Below are 18,404 nucleotides of genomic sequence, written 5' to 3'. Positions count from 1 at the left end.
ATGGTGGCTGTGGGGCTGCATTTTAGCCAGTGGTGTTGGAGATATTTAAAAATTGATGGGATTATCAACAGAAAACAACCTTCAGATTTTTATTCGCCGTGGAATACCCTATAGAAGATGTCTGAGCTTCATTTTTCAGCACGAGAACAATCCCGAACACACTAGCAGTGCAGTAAAAGCATATCTAGGTAGAAAACACCTACATAATGGAACACTATCCATCATGGATTGGCCTCCCCAGAGCCCAGATAACAATATTATTGACACAGTGTGGGATCACCTTGACAGAGAACAGCTCAAAAGTCAGCCAGCATCCAAAGATGAATGTTTTTTGTTTGTTTATTAAGTCACTGACCTATAAAACACCGAGGCACAGACAGCACAACCAATTTTAAATGGTAGCTTTTAGTCCTTTGTTACTGTCATGTGAAAACTGATGGAATTATGAACGCGGAAAAGTGCCATCAGATTTTTATCCACCATCTGGCAAGCATCAGCTGGTACGGATCAACATGACAGTGATGCCAAACACACTTCCAGTGCAGTAAAACCATATTCGGATGGAAAAACACAACATCAGTCATGGATTGGCCTCCCCTGGGCCCAGATCTCAGTATTATTGACACAGTGTAGGATCGTCTTGACAGAGAACAGAACAAAAGGCAGCAACATCCAGAGAAGAGCTTTAAATGTCCTTCAAGAAGCCTGGAGAAGAAATGACAAGAAAGCATTGGTTTTTGCCTTATATACTATATTCAGTTCAGTTCAGTTCATTTTTATTTCAAACATTTCAAACATGTGCCTTCACAATCATTACAAAATATCATTCCATTATTTGTTTGAAAAGGAGTAGGCTGAAGTATTTACTTATTTGTCCCTACCCCCTCAAGTAATATATTTAATGCATATAATTGCATGTTTCAATAAATCACTGCACTTACTTCCCATTTTCCATCCATGACTCAAGACTTTAATACTTTTTCTATTTTCTACAGATATCATTGTGGTGCAGACTTCATTTCATGTATTAAAAAAGATAAGAAAACATTGACACGTACTCTGTGTACTTACTGCACCCTACTGTGCAGCTATTTTCTTCTGTACCTGCCAATAACACTTATTACTCTAGCTCATTATACAAATACAAAGTCATGATAAAACACCTTTCTTTCCTATATTACTCTGTCACTCTCTTTCATTTCTCATTTATGCTCTCACCATCACCTGTATTTCTCACTCTGCTCCTCTGCTTATTCTCCCCAGGCAGTGCAGGAAGACATTTCAATCCCAGGAGCCTTTGTGAAGCTGAGCTACTTGAGCACTCGTGCTGCTGGCTACCTCTCTCTCCTGCGAATCCTCCTCACTCCTCCCTCCCCATCATCCCCTGTCTCCCCGCTGGGCGGTCTGTCCAAGGTTCATGTCCGCGCCTCTGTCCAAGGGAGGTTATACCAGCGGTGGTATCCTGCCGGGCCTGGTCTGGTCCACAGGCTGGTCTGGAACAAGACAGATGTTTATGGTCAGGAGGTCTGGGGTCTCACTTATGCAACTGGTAGGTAAAATATGAAATTATTCATTAATGTCTTTTTTCACATTTGGCAACAAACATTTAACTTTCATGCCAAATACCACAAAAGAAAGAAGGTAAGATAACTTGTGGATCAAGAAAAGGACTACAAACTATTGATTTGTTCTTAGCCATGGGAGAGTCTGTTAAAAGCACAGATAAAAATCCAACTCATCCCAGATAAATTAAAACCAGCAGCAGTCCTGAGTGCCATGCGAAAGGCGTCTACCTGGGGAAACATAATAACAAAATGAATGATAATATTATGATAGGCCTCCTGCATAGTAAACATAATGATGCCATCAGTCCATAATAATTTTCGCATTCAAAAATAATCATAATAATCTGTGTGTGTGTGTGTGTGTGTGTGTGTGTGTGTGTGTGTGTGTGTGTGTGTGTGTGAAAGAGCAAGAGCAGGAGATTAAAAAAGGCCTATTTTTCAGCCCATTAAAGTTTTAAGTGTTGAGTTTGATCTCCTATGATTGGGTTTGGTGAACATATTGAAATGAATGTTTCAGCACTTTACTTATTTGCGCTCTTTCATAGCTTCATGATACGATCACACCATCTCATGTTCATAAGGCAGGGCCAGACTATTTTTGTTTAGTGTATTTTTGTTTCCACTAAACATTAAATGAACTAATAAATAGCGGGGTTAATGCAGAAGCCTTGAGAGCTTGAATAAAAGGACCTCTGGATTGGAGAAACCAGCCTCCATAAATGCATGGCACAATGGCACAACACTGAGCTGTAAATGTGCACCTAAAAGACAAATGACGCTCTGTCAAGGATGATGATGCTCACATTTTGGACAGGGAAGACAGATGGTTTGAGAGAGGACTGAAGGAGGTCATCTATGTGAACAACAGTCATTGAACAGAGGGGATGCTCTACAACACCAAAAGACCCTGCAATAACGGGAAAAAAACCCCAAACAATCAGATGACCCCCTATGAGGGAGCACTTGGCGTCAGTGAGAAGGAAAATCTGAGTTTTAACAACTTTAAATCTCAGCAGAACCAAGATCAGGGACGGGCAGGCATCTGCCGCAAGGGGTTGGGGATGAGGGGAGGGAAACAGGACAATAGACAAACTGTGGAAGACAGCAGAGATTAATAATAACCAGTGATTGGATGCAGTGTGTGTATTAACTCATAAAGAATGAAAAAAGATGAGTGAAGAAGAAACACACATGATCAGTAGTAGGTCAACGACTCCCAGGACCCCCTCCAAAGGGAACAACCCCCACTAGGGGGTAAATGGATGGGACTCTCCACCTTTGATTTTAGAAGTGAAGATGCCTGTTGAATCAGAGTCTTCACAAACTTGAAGAAGTCCAGTGGGCTTCTTCTTTTTTTCAAGCTCTGAAGACGATCACGACCTTGATGAATGCGAGCCTACACAGATGGTTAATCCAGTTTGTGGTTTGGGAGTTGCTTTTTATTACTTTTTATTAATAAAAGTATTGGCAGTTTAACTTTTCCCATCCACTTTATATTTCTAGCCACACTTTAACACTGCGCTTTATTCTGTCTACCTTGGAGCTTTATCTGAAACACACAGTCACACACCGATGGGTGCTTTTGGGATATTTTTGGTTTTAGCATTTTGTCGAAGGACACTTTAGCATGCAGACCTTCCACTTACCTTCCAAGCCCTAGCCGCAAAGTAATTACAAATAAAACTGTTTTTCACCAAGAAAAGAAAATGTAGCGCAACACAACTTCTCCAAAAAAACCCCCACAGTTTGTTGCTTGGTTTTACAGCTTTGTTTAAGCTAAACCACATTAATTAGTGAGCTTTGGAGGCATATTTTTAGGCGAGCTTTGTGAACATTGGACGGAGCCAGGGTAGCTCTTTCCCCTTGTGTTCCCCTCGCTCCAGTTAATTCACAGATATGAGAGGGCTATCAATCTTTTTTCGTCCAACTCTGGACAAGGAAACAAACAAGCCTGCCCACAGAGATATTTAACTATTTCTACAAGCAAAGCTCCCGTTAGCTTAGTATAAATCAAATCTGAGGGACTCAGAGAAATGTTTTTTTTTCCTCTTTCAGACAGGATGCAGGCCAGATGAATAAAACCCTTTGAAAGACAGAAAAACAGATTTTCTTTTATCATCGTCCCTGTTAACTCTTAGGTCTGCGAGGGAGCGTTTCAGCACTGCGGTTTGCACAAAAGCCTGATTGGAAGTCATTGTGTAAATGATTGACCATTCAGTGGGTAATCACCCAACTGTTAATAGACAATGTCCTGCTACGAAATTACAGATGGGAGATTTCAGTGTTTGATTTAAACTTTTTAACAGTAGTTCAACAACTGCCGATTCACTGCAGCACACCAAAGGGTTTCCTATAAGTGAAATATCATTATGAAATTAAGAACATATCGTGAATGCGGTGAGAAGGGAAACATTTTCTTCTTTTTCCCTGTCCTGCCTGACAGCGTAGCAATCGGAATTGTTGACTGAAAGGCAAAAAAATGCCAAAATTTATTAGAATTACTTATTTATTTTGGGTTATTACAACCAAAGAAAGTGGAGTTGGGGAGAAAGTTAAGAGAAGAAGAGGAAGCGAGAGAGAGAAACGCTGAGAATCTGCTTCAACACCTGTTGCGGTAAAGAAAACAGCAGAGAAACCACAGCAACTAACAACATATGCATAAATAATAGTGTTACTGAACAGCACTTAGCTTGACTCTGTCCAAGGTCCCTGAAACCTGAAATGGCGCTGACAGCAAAGAAGAGTAGAGATGTAAGGAGAGGGAGGAGCAGAAAGACGGAAGGCTACAAATACTCTGCAGAGATATTGTCAGCTATGACAGGGAGATAGCCCCTTTGGACGCGTTTGACGGCGCTGGTTCTGTGGGATAAAATAAAAAAAAAAGTAAAAAGCACATAAATACAAATCTGTGTGCTGAAGGTTTTCATTACCGCGGCCTTCTGTCTCCTTTTCCCCAGTGTCTTCTCTCACCTGTGTGAAAAACAGATTTACAGGATGTGAAACTGTTACTGTTATTGCTCTCTAGGTTCATTATGGCAAAAAACAGCCCTTTGTAAGATGCCATCGAGGCTTAAACCATTGAACTTTCTGCTATCTATGTCCGTGGCTTCCTCTTTGTGGAAGAGTGTGCGTAAACAGTGCAGCAGCAAGATAGAGCTTTCCATAAGCACTGAGATCAGGCTTACCAGACTCTTTGTCCACCAGAGTGTAGGGCCTCATACCAAGATTGCATCTTTCTGTCCCCAGGCCTTCTTTTCCCCTCGTGATCCCTCCCCCTCCTCTTATCTGTTCGAGCGGCATTTCATCTGCTCCGGCTCTCTCGTGATCTTTCACCTCTTCACGGCTCACATGATCCCTGTTTTTATTTACCCTGCTTTGCTAAACCACTTCACCCTTCTTGCCCCCTTTCCCTCGCCTCCCTCTTCCTCTACCCAGGCGGGTGATTTCCTGTGTTTCCTGTCCTGTCCTGATCTCCCTTTCGCTTTTCTTCCCTCCTTGTTATTTCCTCCATTCCCTGTGATCTCCCCGGTTACCTCGCTCCTGTTTTCCTCTGCCCTTCATTGTTTTTGTCTTCTCTACCCATGTTCTCCCCTGATCCTCCCCTCTCTATAGTTCCTCGTGCTATGTTGGTGCAAAGACACAGACGAGCGTGGTCTCTCGCGCACACACACGCATCCTGCGGTACGTCTGTGCATGCACACACACCCATGTGCCACAGAGAGCAAGAGAAAGGGAGATCATGCTCTGTTTGCTGGGGTGAACACATTGCCTGAGGCTTCGGCAGTGGGGAATGAAAGCTTTCACCTGTGAGATATTGAGTGTGCATTTATGGACTATAGTGTGCATCTGTATTGTTTGCGAGCGAGTGTGTGTTCTCGCGCTGAGGCTTGTATCGTTTCTTGTAATATAGCTAGAGTAATATTCGGTTGTGAAGCAGTTCTCCAAACACTGACACTTTCCCTTTGAGATTGTTTCGCCTGTTTTGTCCTGGAAAAAGCTTTGTTCTTCATATTAAGTCAGTTTTATTGTAGGTTTGTTTTTTTTAAAAAGAAAACAGAAAAATGTTCCTATTTACAGAAATGTATTCATGGCAACTTTTAATACATTTTACAAAGGCTGGAATGCTTTCCAGGTTGTCAAACAGGCTTTTGAAGAGGAAATGCAATGTACCTTCAAGGGTCAAAACACGCACAATGCAAATATGTGTGCTTTGGGGTTTTTAAGAAAGGTTTTTTTGTGAAGAATATATGTAGCTTTGCATTTTCCGATCCCTCTCACTTCTCTTTCTGTCCTTTAAGCCTGACCTTAAACCTAAGATTAAAAGCCTAACTGAGCTTAAGGCAGATAAAATTGAAACAAATGGACTTTTTGGATGAAACCAAAGCGAGAGTTCCTAGGCTCTAAGAACTTTTGTCCAGCACTATAAGGTTTCTTTTTCTCTTCCATGATCTCCAGTGCCCCAAATTACAGATTATTTTCTCTCCCCAATCACCATATCGATCGTTCCCTCCGACTCTGAGATTTAAGTCAGCCCCGTGTGTCTGCTGAGAGTTTCTCTCCGCGTTACTGGGAATCTCCTGAGTTTCTGCATAATGTGAGCGCCCCTACTTACGTATTCCGGAATCTCATCTGATCTTTATGCTGACTTTGCCGCATGGTTTCCCTTGAGCGCCCGTCAGTTCACAGGCATGTTGGTCTACAGTGAAGTTAAAAGAGATCAGTGCCAACAGTGATTGACAGCGACAACTGTTCTTCTCCAGCTTTTGTGTTGATGTGTCAACCTAACCTTACTCTACAGTATATCATTATATTCATTTAAGAACACTGTATCATCTTAAAATGTGCTCTGTACTGAACCCGTGCAGCTTTAAAGCATCTTGTGGTTAAGTAAGGAAGATGGAACGGCCTTTTCTTTCGTGTTTGCTTGGCTACAGCAGCGAGGTACCTAATACAGTATTGCCCATCAGAGCAGTTTAACACTGAATATGATATTCTTGTATGATTTACCATAATCATACTGATAATAGGGGATTATCAACTAATGCTAGCACTGGCTATCAGGCACGTCCATAATTCAATGTGATTTTAATTTGACTGCTTATTTTGGCTAATATAATAAAGGTGTGCTAATACATCTGTGCTGCATCCATGCAACGTCATGAGATGTGTAAGACAACCAAACACTAAACAAAATTAAAAGGAATCCAACTGCCATTTAGATAGTTACCTAAAGTGTAATAGAGTGGCATTTATGTAATGCTGTTTCAGTCTTACTCACCTCTCAAGCTAAATTTAACCATGCATTCATACAGCACTATACACTTCTCATATCCATGACCAATTTAGAATCACCAGTTAGCCAAACATGCTAATGTTTGGACTGTGGGAGGAAGCCAGAGCGCTCAGATGAAACACATGCAGGCATAATGGTTAGCCCACATTTACCTCAGTTACCTAGCAGACCTTCTCTGCATGTATAGGCCCAAGAGATCACTCCGATCCTCTAACCAACTGCCCTTAGTGCAACAAAGACCCCGACGAAAGACTACAGGGCACCGAGCTTTTGCAATTGCCGCACGCAAAGTCTGGAATAATCTTCCTGTCGATGTTCGCATGTCAGATTCCATTCAATCGTTTAACTCATGCTTAAAAACTCACCTGTTCCATCTAGTTTTTGAAGCAAATCAGTTTGGACTTCCATCTGGTCTGCATTTGTGCAATGTAACTGTAAATATCACTGTAACTGTAACTATAATTGTTTTTAATTGTTTTTAACTGTTTTTGTTGCCTTTCGTTGTAATCTGCTTTGCTGCCTTGTGTGAAGCACTTTGATGGACACTGTCCTTTTTAAATGTGCTTTAGAAGTAAAATATTGATTGATTGACAGTCTCACAGAAACAAGGTTCCAAATTAGAGCCCAGGCTGTGGGGTTTGCATGTTCTCTCTGCACATGTGTGGATTTATTCAGGGTACTTTGGCATGCATGTTAGGTTAATTGGTGTTTCTTAATTGACACTGTACTCTGTGTCAGACTCAAAGCGTGCTACATAATGCTACAGTCACACTACGTAAAACAGTGCTGCATCCAAAACTGCAAGAAGATAGAGTCGGTCTGCCATCAGTCTGGGTCACGTTGGCAATAACATATGATTAGTTTGTCATATTAGTGAAACTAATTGCGATAAATCAGGGAAAATCACAAACCTCTTGCCATCTGCATCAGAGGTATAGAGCTAAACTTGTCTGCCAGCGGTAGAGTGGCCACTTGGAAAGACTAGGATATTTTTCATTGGGTCCTTCTGGCCGGACACAGCAAAATCCACACATAAGGCATGACTCTCTGAGCCACAGACTCAGCCAGGCTTACAAAAAAGGGAAAACTTACAATTTACACATGTATAAACATACAAAAACACACAGCTTGGTCATTTTGTAATGACCAACGTTTTACAAAGGGCAGTGCAAATTTGTGGCTTAAAAATCACAGTGTAAGCACAGGTTTTACACACGTTTCTCTCTTAAAACATTTTGGCAGTTCAGATAAATGAGAGGAGGCTGACGGAGAATCGATATGTTTACGATATATGAGGATGAACTCTTTCTGACAGACATTGCTGGGGACCTGAGGACTGAAACACAAGTAGAGTCCGGGATTAATCCAGAGAAAACTATTGCTCCATAGAAACCGGAAATCCGTGTGTAACAACTGATATGCACCATGTGCAGAAGGACAAAAAAACATTATTTCCCATCTGATCCCGAGCTGTCTGTGTGAAGATACTGTTACTAAGCCAGGTGTGTAAATGTGCACATCCTTCTGGGTGTTTCTGCAGGCTGTGTGAAACTGTAGGTCCTTATTAAAGTCAGTGTTATGTACAGGCATGTGGTATTATATACCAGTAGATTATATGACATTATGTGATGAAGGGAAGTTAAAGAAAGAAACCTGAGAGTTGGTCTGGTTGCGCACTGCTGAGATGCAGACATGCAGAGAGTTGTTTTCATTGTGTACTGATCATGGTGTAGAAATGCAGCTAAAAGCCTGGAAACATAATAAAGTATTTTGATTCTGATTGTGCAATACAAAGATGTATGTTTGTATGCATCTTGCATTAGAATTGTACTTCCTCCTCCTCCAGCTTCAGTAATTATTGCCGAGCAGGAATATGTGGGGCTCGGTTGTAAACACTCAGAGTGAGGACTGAGTAAAGAGTGCCAGGACAGTGCCAAAGTTTTGGCGCTGCACTCAGAGGTTTGAGCCATCCACTCCACACTCCTTCTGATAACATCTCCCCCTCTAATTCCAAGTAAATGAGCACTCCTCTCAGCAAGGTGCAAAGTAAGACATGTGCAGCTTGCAGTAAATTGCCTGCCACAAGTCTTAATAACTCACATTTGTGTTATTTATTATGTTGTGTCCTCACTCGGAGAAATAAATGGTGGAGCAAAAGAACTTCACTGATTACGTGCTGGCAATCTGCATTTACAGATTGAACGGTGAGTATTTGCAAACATTCTGCAATCTGTCTGAGAGCGACTGCAGTCAGCACGGTAGTCGCAAGGATTTTGTCGTCCTATTTTTGCTGTAGTGTGAGCCATGCTTAAATAAAAGTGCACAATAAATTGATTATGAGAGAACCATTTTACAGTTTCTGATTCAGCAACCGCATATTTCTGCAAATACTTTTACAGGTGGTCTTGTTTATCATAGGACATCGCACAGCTAGGAGCTATTTTCAGAGTGACTATAGGCATACAGCGACTGGAATGTGTGAGAGAAAAGGCAGCAGAAAGTTGCCATTAAAATTGTAATAAAGCACTTGCTTAATTAGGTAAATGTATTGCTTGTGTGTTTATTTTTTCCACCTCTAATGACTCACGTGCATGGGCTTCTTTCCTTCGGTGTGTGCAAGCACGCCTGATTACACACTGCAGAATGACATGTATTGTAAGTATGTTTGCGTGTTTACTTTGAAAGCTCCTGCAGCTTGGTCACCTGCTGCCTTTAAACATATTCCAAGTGGCAAATTAGTGCCGAAACATATTTAATCCTGCCAAGCCAAAAAAGAAAAAGAAAATCTGTTGATAGTTGTTAGTTGTAGTGGGAAGCTGCACAGCGTATCATTACATCTAAGAGGCCAAGCAGCTAATTCTAGGGCTCCTTCATGAAGCCGTACTCCTCCTGATTACGCCCCCACTCCTCACTGATGTCTCTCAAACACAAACACTGATGAGGTCTCCCTACAGGCCTTTTATCTATCTCACCACTCGATACAATATAGCTTTGAAAAAGATATGGGGAAACTTGTGTGTGCTTTGCCTTGTTTTCAGGCTTTGTTCAGATACAAGCGCGTGCAGTCATTCTGCGCCACGTGGTGCAGCGTTAAGCACAGCCGGTCTGCAGCACATAGGAATTGCACGCTACTGCTTAATGTTAAGCTCTCGATGTGTGCACGTGTTTCTGTTCCAGTGGCAGTCGGCTATGAGTATGAAGTGTGTCCCGGTGTTATCCACTGGGAAAGAAGGACCGCTCTGATGCAGGGATTTGAACTGGTCCCCTCTGACCTTGGAGGATGGTCTCTGGACAAACACCATGCCCTTAACATTCGCAGCGGTGAGTTTGTCCGCTTGTTTTTGGTGCTTGGAGGCTGGCTGCGTTTTTAAAGCCACAAAATGAATTGGAGAAACTTGAATTCAATTCCAATTAGTTTTTTCTTTTATGAAAGAAAAAACTGATGTTTTTTGCTTTCTTTCTTTGACATTGAAATAAATAAGAACCACCGTGTGACTTCTTTTAAGTTATGTGTTGATAGTCTGGACAGACTACATGAAATGATACAGAGCTTAGAAGTCCAAGATGTCCTTGAAGTAAGGACATCAAAACACTGTAGTGTGGGTGACTCAGCTACAATGTGCCGTTATTGCCATTAAAGCTGCTCAGAAAGTGGTTTGAGATGTATCAAATTTGAATTTTCTCACACAAAAAATCTTAATTTGTTACTTGTTAAGAGTTAGGCACACAGAAGATGGTCCAGATTTAAATGAGTCCAAAAAGTCAGACTGACAAAATTTTGGTCGGTGCAACAGAGTGAAAAACATCGCCCTGTCCCAAAACTCTTTTACTCCCTTAAATCTGGCGTGATGAGTTCAAAGGAAAACAAAAAAGACAGACCCCAAGTCTGACACGTGAAAGAACTGAAACTATTCCTACTTGTCATTGCATTCATAAATGATTTCAGCAACATTAGCATGCACCCACTGATGGGAAGTACACTTAAAGGGCCTTTCATGTCACCTTTGCATTCCTCTCTCCCCAGGAATCCTTCACAAAGGGAATGGAGAAAACGTCTTCCTGTCCCAGCAGCCCCCTGTTATCAGCACCGTGATGGGGAACGGCTTCTATCGGAGCGTCCCGTGCGGCCCGAGCTGCAGCGGCGCGGCTCGGGACATGATGCTGTTTGCCCCCGTGGCGCTGGCTAGCGGCCCCGACGGCTCTCTCTACGTGGGGGACTTTAACTTCATTCGCAGGGTCCACCCAGACGGATACACCAGAACCATACTGGAACTCAAGTGAGAGCAATGATCTTGTTGGGTGTGCTCGTGATAAGACCGCTTTTGGTAGGGATCTCTCGCAGTAGGAAGCAGTGGGATTTGGCGCATCGGATTCACTCGAGCACAATGTGAAATAAAAAATTAGCTCAGCTGATACGGGTTAGCATGGCATTAGCTGCGGATGGGATCTGCAGCTGCAATCTATTTGATCTCGGTGGAATTCTTTCTGAAGTTCGTCTTCATGCAGAAGGAGGAGCGTGTGAGGTTTAGAGATCACAGACTCTAATCTACCTCTTTAGGATGCGAGAGAAGCTGAAAGTCTCTGCTGAGAGACAAAGATACGTTTTTTTCCATCTTCTTCTTTTTTTTTTCCTCTGGATTATGACGATGATATCTCCTACTGTGCTGCAGGCATTACATTCTCTCATTTCTGTATTTTTTCAAGCGTTGACTCTCAATGGGATTGCACAGTCATTTGTCCTGTAGAGTGTTCTCCTTATGTATCTTTACTCTCATTCACTGTTTTTATTCTATGGCTGACTAATATTTCTGGTTCAGGCAGAGGTTTCCTCTGGGAGGAAACACCCCCAACCCGCCAAAAACGGCTTCTTGTTTAGGTTAATATTAAATGTGAAACAATACAACTGTCTAAAGCAACCCCAATTTCACTTTATGGGGAGAAAATTTAGCAGCCTATGAAATTCTGAGAGCCTCTCGTTAGCCTCATAAATAATTGTTTTTACTTTCTCTTCTCTCCCCTTTTGAAATGCTCCTTTATGGCTTGTTATCAGGAACCGGGATACCAGACACAGGTGAGAAGTGGTGATTTACACCTCCTTTATATACCTGCACAAATGTGTGTCGAGGGAATAGACAGTTGCAAAACGCCCCGCAGAGCTTTAACTTTGTTTGTTTGCCTCCTTTTAAATTGCATTGACCCAGCTTCACCTGGAACACGCATGCGGGTTCTGCACACGCTACGAACGCAGTTAGATCTATGAATGTCTCATTTAAATTTCACTTGGTGATATTAAAATTTGTATGCTGGACCGCAGCCAAAATGTCAAGGATTTCATTTTTTTTAGAGGATTACTGAAAGTCTGTTTGGTGGATGCCTCGGTTCATTCATTTCCGGAGCCAGACCAAAAGGCCCGAGGCCGGGAGTGGCCTCAACGTCGCCCCGGTCTCAAGCCTCTGTGATGCTGTGAGCTGTTTGACAGAAGATTAGACAGATGTTATAGGGTTTCTGTGTGTGCACGTGTGTTGTGATGTTTGCATCTGTGCGTGCACCACTATCGTGGGTTGTATCGAGCCGATTGTGTGCGTATGCGTGTTTGTGCTTGTGGGTATTTGTGGAAGAGCAAGAGAGGGTTCATCCAATTTCAAAAACCCTGACTATTTTTCACGATACTGTGCCAAAATCTGAAACCGTGCAGAACTGATAATATGATTGTGATGTACTTTGTGGGTGGGTAGGAACAAATGTCAAAAATATATATAATATATAAATATGCAAACCGTTGGTAATTTTCTACTGTAAAGCCATGTAGCCAGTGCTTCTCATCTGGAGCCGCTTTACCTCAGTGGGGTACTTCTGCGTTTGGCATGTGGAGAGATTGTTGAGTAGCTCCAGAAATTTAAATAAAAAGAAACAGGAGAAGCAGACAAGCTGGCACAAGTGAGGTAGAGAAGGAAAGGAGGCAGTGGAGGTGTGTTGCCTTGAGATCGGCCAATCTGCTGGGATTGTAGCTGAACTCAACTTTGTGACCCACCTGAATTTACAGTATGCTCTGTTAAGCTGAAATAGATGCCAAAAAATGAATAAATAGCTGTCTTTGTTAGGCATTTAGCCATAAGTAGCTGAATTTCAGACTGCTTAAAAATAATAGCTGAAGAAGAAAGCTTAATGTGTAATGGATAAACGGTCTTAGATGCATAAAGTACTTGGGCTATTGTTATAGCATAAATGCAGATTTTTAAAAAAAATCAGCTAAAACTTTGCTTGAAAGAATCCACTAATATATATTATTAACAGAAAATTTGATCCCAGCCTGAAATAAATTCAAATGAACGCATTTACAAGATCATGGGTTGTGTTAGTGAAGGAGTATTTGAGTAAATCTGGCTAGCGTGTCAGATAGAACGCAATAACGAGATTTGGAGCCTATACTGCACGAGCTGGATTCTTCTGAAGGCACTTCGGGTGGTGTTTCCTTACCCTGGAGGCTTCTCTTTTAGCTTCTGCTCCCTTCTTTTCCTCCACAGCAGCTTTTTACTGTTAGCAGCATGTTAGAGTTTCTCCTTTATTCTGTGCTATTGTTCTCCCAAGTCAAATACATTAATTATTCATCCATATTCAGCTTTCAAAGCTTTTCACTATGCATTCTTCCCAGCAAAGTGCCGATCAGCCAAAAGGGCTTCAAAACTAGGTGCTCTCTGAGGGGAAGACGGTATGGGAAGTGCTCAACATGAAACCACCGTCTATTCTTTCCCCCCCTTTAAGAGTCGGAGCGAGGAGTTAAGCAAATAGGGGAGGAAGTCCTCGACAGTATTATCTGAGAGCCCAGACGGTCGATTTAGGAACAGCTAGATCACTGTGTCTATCAACTCTGATCACTGTTTTGTTATTGCGTGCGGTGGGAATGAGCAAGGCTGGAGTGGGATTGTTTGTGCTCCGGTTGTTATTGTTGTTTATTTTCCTTCCACTGGAGGAAAGCATTTGGAGCTATGAGCATCTAATTGAGGAAAAGATAGGTGAAGCGATTTGTAATCAGTTATATACAGCACGCGATGCTCACGCTAGCTTCAAGAGGCCCGGCAAATACGATGCACCGTACGCCGAGCAGTGGCACATTTTGAAACTCGGTGAATATAACTCTCTTAGGGTCGAGTTTAAATTATGTATGTGCAGTTCAGCGCTGAGCTCTGTAAACAGTTATGCACTTAATGGACTAGATGACTGACAGCAAGCCTGCCGTTGTTGCTGTTTTTGTTTTTTTCTCTCTTCTGGGCATTGAGAAGGTTCAGTAAGGAAGTATTCTTCTTTAAAAGAAAAGGATATTTAGGGTACAAAGGCTGTCCAAAGCAAACTGGAAATCATAAGGACACGCTGGCTACAAAAAAAAGAAGAAATGAAAAGGGTTGCGAGCGTGACAACAGAAATATTTGTTTTGACATTGTATTTTTCCTCGCAGGACATTTTTTTTATTGAATAGCTGCCGAAGAAAGGAGGAAAAAAGAAACCTTTAACAGGGTGTCTTCAAGTTTAATTGGCAGGAAGCCTTTGACCAGACCCAGCTGACATTGGATTTCACGCTACAAAAGTAATTGCCTGGAACTCAGTTAGTTACAGTGTTCAAAGTGTAAAATTTAAATTCCCTCTCACTTTTTTGATCACTGTGTTCAAGTCTTAATAATAATGCAACACAATACAACACAATAGCATGACAGTATCAAAGGTTTTATGTAATTAATGAACTGTGGACTATATGTGGAGAAACAAGTCACATCTTGCCTGCACAGCTGCTTGCCCACACTGTTGGAATTCATCCGACACAAAGGACAGTATGCAGCTTGCAGGAAGCGTAAGGGCGAATAAAGTCAGTTGTGCAAATGTTTGGCTCAGGCTTTGAGGAGTAAAGGACAATTTCTTATAAGCAGTAGGACATGGACATGACACCGCACAGAGGTATTTCCTCCTGTGCAACATGCTGTCTATTTGAGACTCTCAGTGAATCAGTTCCAAGGCTTTTGTCCACTTTTCATCAAGCAACAATAACAACAACAATAACAACGGGGAGTTTTTTGTCCCCATGACTCATTCAGCTGAGGTCAGATTTACCTGGGTTTAATTTTGGACCTTTGTTGCACTCCTTGTTATTGTTCCCTCTTATTTTCTGTTGGGTCAGAGCTTTTTTTTGATGCCGTACTGCGATCCATTGAAAGGCCATGAAGTTTACAGAAAAGATGATCCTGTATATACTAGAGTAGCTTTAAGTTGATTAGGCTTCTGGGATATTGATCTGGTCAGTTTAGTAGCAGAGGGGGTTGTTAATCAGTTTCAGCTGCTGTGGTTGATGAAATTAACAACAGGTGCACTAGAGGAGCAACAAGGAGACAACCCCCAAAACAGGAATGGTTTTATACATGTTTCCCATGTCAGTACTCATCTGACGGGTTTTTCTCTAGTTTTGCATTTGAATAGTGTCTGTGTCACCACTGGTAGCATGAGGTGATACCTGGACACTACAGATGTTGCGCAGGTAGTCCAACTCCAGCAGGATGGCACAAAGGTTTGCTGTGTCTCCCTTCAGGGCCGTAGAAGGTCTTTTACCCACTGGTTTTCCCAAGTAGGAACAGGATGAGCACCCCCAGAGCTACAAACTCACCTCCAGTGAGCGAGTCTGGCTAAACAATCAGAAAAAGACTTCATGAGGGTGAAATGAGGGACCAACGCCCTCTAGTGGGTCCTGTGCTTACTGGTTGGCACTGTGGAGCTCGATTGAAATTTGCCATAGAATACCAGAATTGGCAGGTCCACCACTGGTGCTCTGTGCTGTCCCCAGGTTCACCCTGAGTGTGTGTGACAGACATGAAAGGGTCTGGAGAAGCAGTGGAGACATTATGCTGCCTATAACATAGTTTAGCATGATGGTGGGGGGGTCAGTGATGGTCTGGGGAGGCATATCCATGCAGAGACACACAGACTTCTGCAGGCTAGTCAGTGATGCCATTAGCTATCAGGAAGAACTCCTTTGACTTATTGTCAGATTCTACACTGGTTCAGTGGGTCCTGGCTTCTTCCTGGTGCACAATGATGGCTGGTCTCATGTGGTGAGAGTATGCAGGCCGTTCCTGGAGGATGAAGGAATTGACTACCCCCATGCTCGCGTGACCTAAATCTAATAGAACACCTCTGTTTCAGTCCATCTGAAGCAGCCAGGAGCTTGGTGATGCCCTGGTCCAGATCTTGGAGGAGATCCCCCCTGACACGATCCATCGTCTCATTAAGAGCATGTCTCTGTGTTGTCAGGCTCGAATTACAAGCACCTGGCACCCATACAAACTACTGAGTACCATTTTGAGTTGCTGCAATGAAAGTTCATCAAAATGAACTATTTATTAAATAGCACAACAACAGTCACCTCGAAGCCTCACCACATCATTTTTTCACTTCGCTTTTTGGGCTGTCTTTGAATTGAGCCCTCTGTAGATTGATGATTTTCATTCCCATCGAACAATGTGACATCCATCCATTCCTACCACATTACCCAGTTCATATCAGTTTTTCCCCCATTGAACTCTGATGTGTTTTCAAAATGTTCCTTTAATTGTTTTAAGCAGTCTGTTTGACATCAGGTGAAATCAAAAGCAAAGATACATACAGGCATAAAATTACAGCTGACGAGTCATTTTCACATTATTGTTTTTGTAACCAAAGTGTCTCAACTCAAAAACATCATACAATGACGCAGCTGTTGGAAAGATTTCCACATGCAAGGATTATTGTCATGGTCCTGGGTCGGTGACCCAGCGCTTTTAGTTTGTTATCATTTTCATGATGATGATTGTTTTAGTTCTGTGTTATATTCGGTCTGCCTCTGAGTCTGCGTCTGGATCTGTCTGTCTATGGTGTCACCCCATCTGTTTGTGAAGCTGTCTGTTTAGATCTGTGTCTTGTTTGGTTCCCCGTGTCTGAGTTTCCTGTTTTATTGTGAAGGTCTCTGTCTGATGTGAGTGTGTTCAGTTTACATTTCCCCTGTCCCGTCAGTTCTGATTTCTCCCAGCTGTGTTGCCCTCCTGTCCCTCATCCCCTGATTACTGGTGTGTATTTAAGCCCTGTGTGTTCTCCTGCCTGTTGTCGGCTCGTCTGCATTCATCCGTCTACCTCTGCGTTCTATGGTGTTCCTGTCTCTGCGTCTCTCTGCCCCGCACCCCTTTTGTATGGTCTCAGGTTTGTCACTTAGTTTCTCCCAGTTTAGGTTTCCGTTTGTAAAGTACTCATACCTCGTTGCCTGTTTTTGTCACCACCACCACCTTTGTAAATAAAACATCACTCGTATCATCAGTTTGCTGCATCTTGGGTCCTCCTTTTCCTCCACACCACACGGCTCCCTCCGCCAGCCGTGACAGTTATGCTGTTCTCCTCCTTATGCAGCCTGCGCATACATTTATACATAAGGCTTCTTATTGCTCCCTGACATGTGGATACAATTCTGCTGACAAATATATATATGTGACACTATAAAATGATAGCAAAAACATCCTTGTGGCTTTATTGTAGGCAGTTGTAGGTTTGCTGTTTTTATACTTAGTATTATACAGGCGTGCCTTTGAAAACAGGAAAAACAGGCACTGACATCGGCTCTTCTTTACTTCCTTATCAATGAAAGCCAGTTTAAGTTAGCGTAACTGGTGTGGCCCAGCGGCCCAGAGCATGTCACCTCAGTGAAGGAAGAATTAATACATTTCATACTGGAGTTGTTGCTAAAGGGTTTTTTAAAATGGCCTGTGCAAAGTTATTGTAAATTATTGTTAAGTCATTAAAATAAGTACATTTTTTTTTTTTTATTTGCTGTCATAAATTTTTATTACAAGTGTCTGTCCATCCTCTCATTGGATGGCTCAGTGGTTGTCTTTTAGGCCAGCACACCCTCTTTACTGAACCCAAATCCCAAAAATACAGACTAATTAAAATCCCTGAATGTTAATAGTGGGACTACCTAATAGTGTGACTACTACTTATTTATTATAAATTCATTATATTTTCATTATTCAGTTATTTTTATTAGTAATGTTAACATTGTTTGATATCCTGGGGGAAAAAAGCAATTTTATTGCCAAATAACTGATTTAATTTAGCTGGAATATTGTTTGACATATGGAAAGAAATTATTTCAATAGTTAAATTTTACATTCAAATTTTAATTACATCCTGTTATTGATCACGAGCAGCAGCATAACCAACCATGCCAAACAAGAAGCATTTAATTGTTCCAGATCACAGAAGCAAGGGAAAAAAGTCAGAAGCAGCAACAACAACAAAAAAAGAACCCCAGAAGGATTTAAGCTTAACTTTCAAAGCAAATAAGCTAAATTGCTTTAAAGTTGGCGTGAGCCCTGTGCCTGGTGGTTCTTTGCCAGCTTTTTTCTTTTTTCTTTCACTGCGGGTTGCAGAGAAGTTAGTTTTATCCATAGTGCGCCTGAGGCCATCGAGTCCAAGCGATTGCTGTACTTGGACTGCATGTAGAGGAGCTGGCCGAATCTCTGCTCAACGAGATATGTTGT

The 18,404-nt window shown here is 42.1% G+C and overlaps 1 protein-coding gene and 1 long non-coding RNA gene across 2 annotated transcripts in view; one reads left to right on the top strand and one right to left on the bottom strand.

The window, feature by feature from the left end:
* The window catches only part of tenm1 (teneurin transmembrane protein 1), a 198,384-nt gene that overhangs the window by 130,256 nt on the left and 49,724 nt on the right, over positions 1–18,404 (top strand). The window contains exons 18-21 of the mRNA XM_080900924.1: positions 1,264–1,549; positions 10,036–10,179; positions 10,883–11,135; positions 11,909–11,929. Coding sequence (XP_080757050.1) covers positions 1,264–1,549; positions 10,036–10,179; positions 10,883–11,135; positions 11,909–11,929 — 704 coding nt within the window. The remainder of the gene's footprint in view (positions 1–1,263; positions 1,550–10,035; positions 10,180–10,882; positions 11,136–11,908; positions 11,930–18,404) is intronic.
* On the bottom strand, positions 1,400–4,944 carry LOC308408589. Its single transcript, XR_013973812.1, has 3 exons — positions 4,751–4,944; positions 4,496–4,535; positions 1,400–1,493 (listed from the first exon to the last, which is right to left on the bottom strand). It is a non-coding gene; the product is annotated as an uncharacterized lncRNA (long non-coding RNA).

Source organism: Rhamphochromis sp. 'chilingali' (genome assembly GCF_963969265.1).
Source record: "Rhamphochromis sp. 'chilingali' genome assembly, chromosome: 13".
Taxonomy (NCBI): Eukaryota; Metazoa; Chordata; class Actinopteri; order Cichliformes; family Cichlidae; genus Rhamphochromis; species Rhamphochromis sp. 'chilingali'.
The sequence above is the reverse complement of the archived record's forward strand: the minus strand, read 5'-3'. Positions and strand labels throughout refer to the sequence as shown.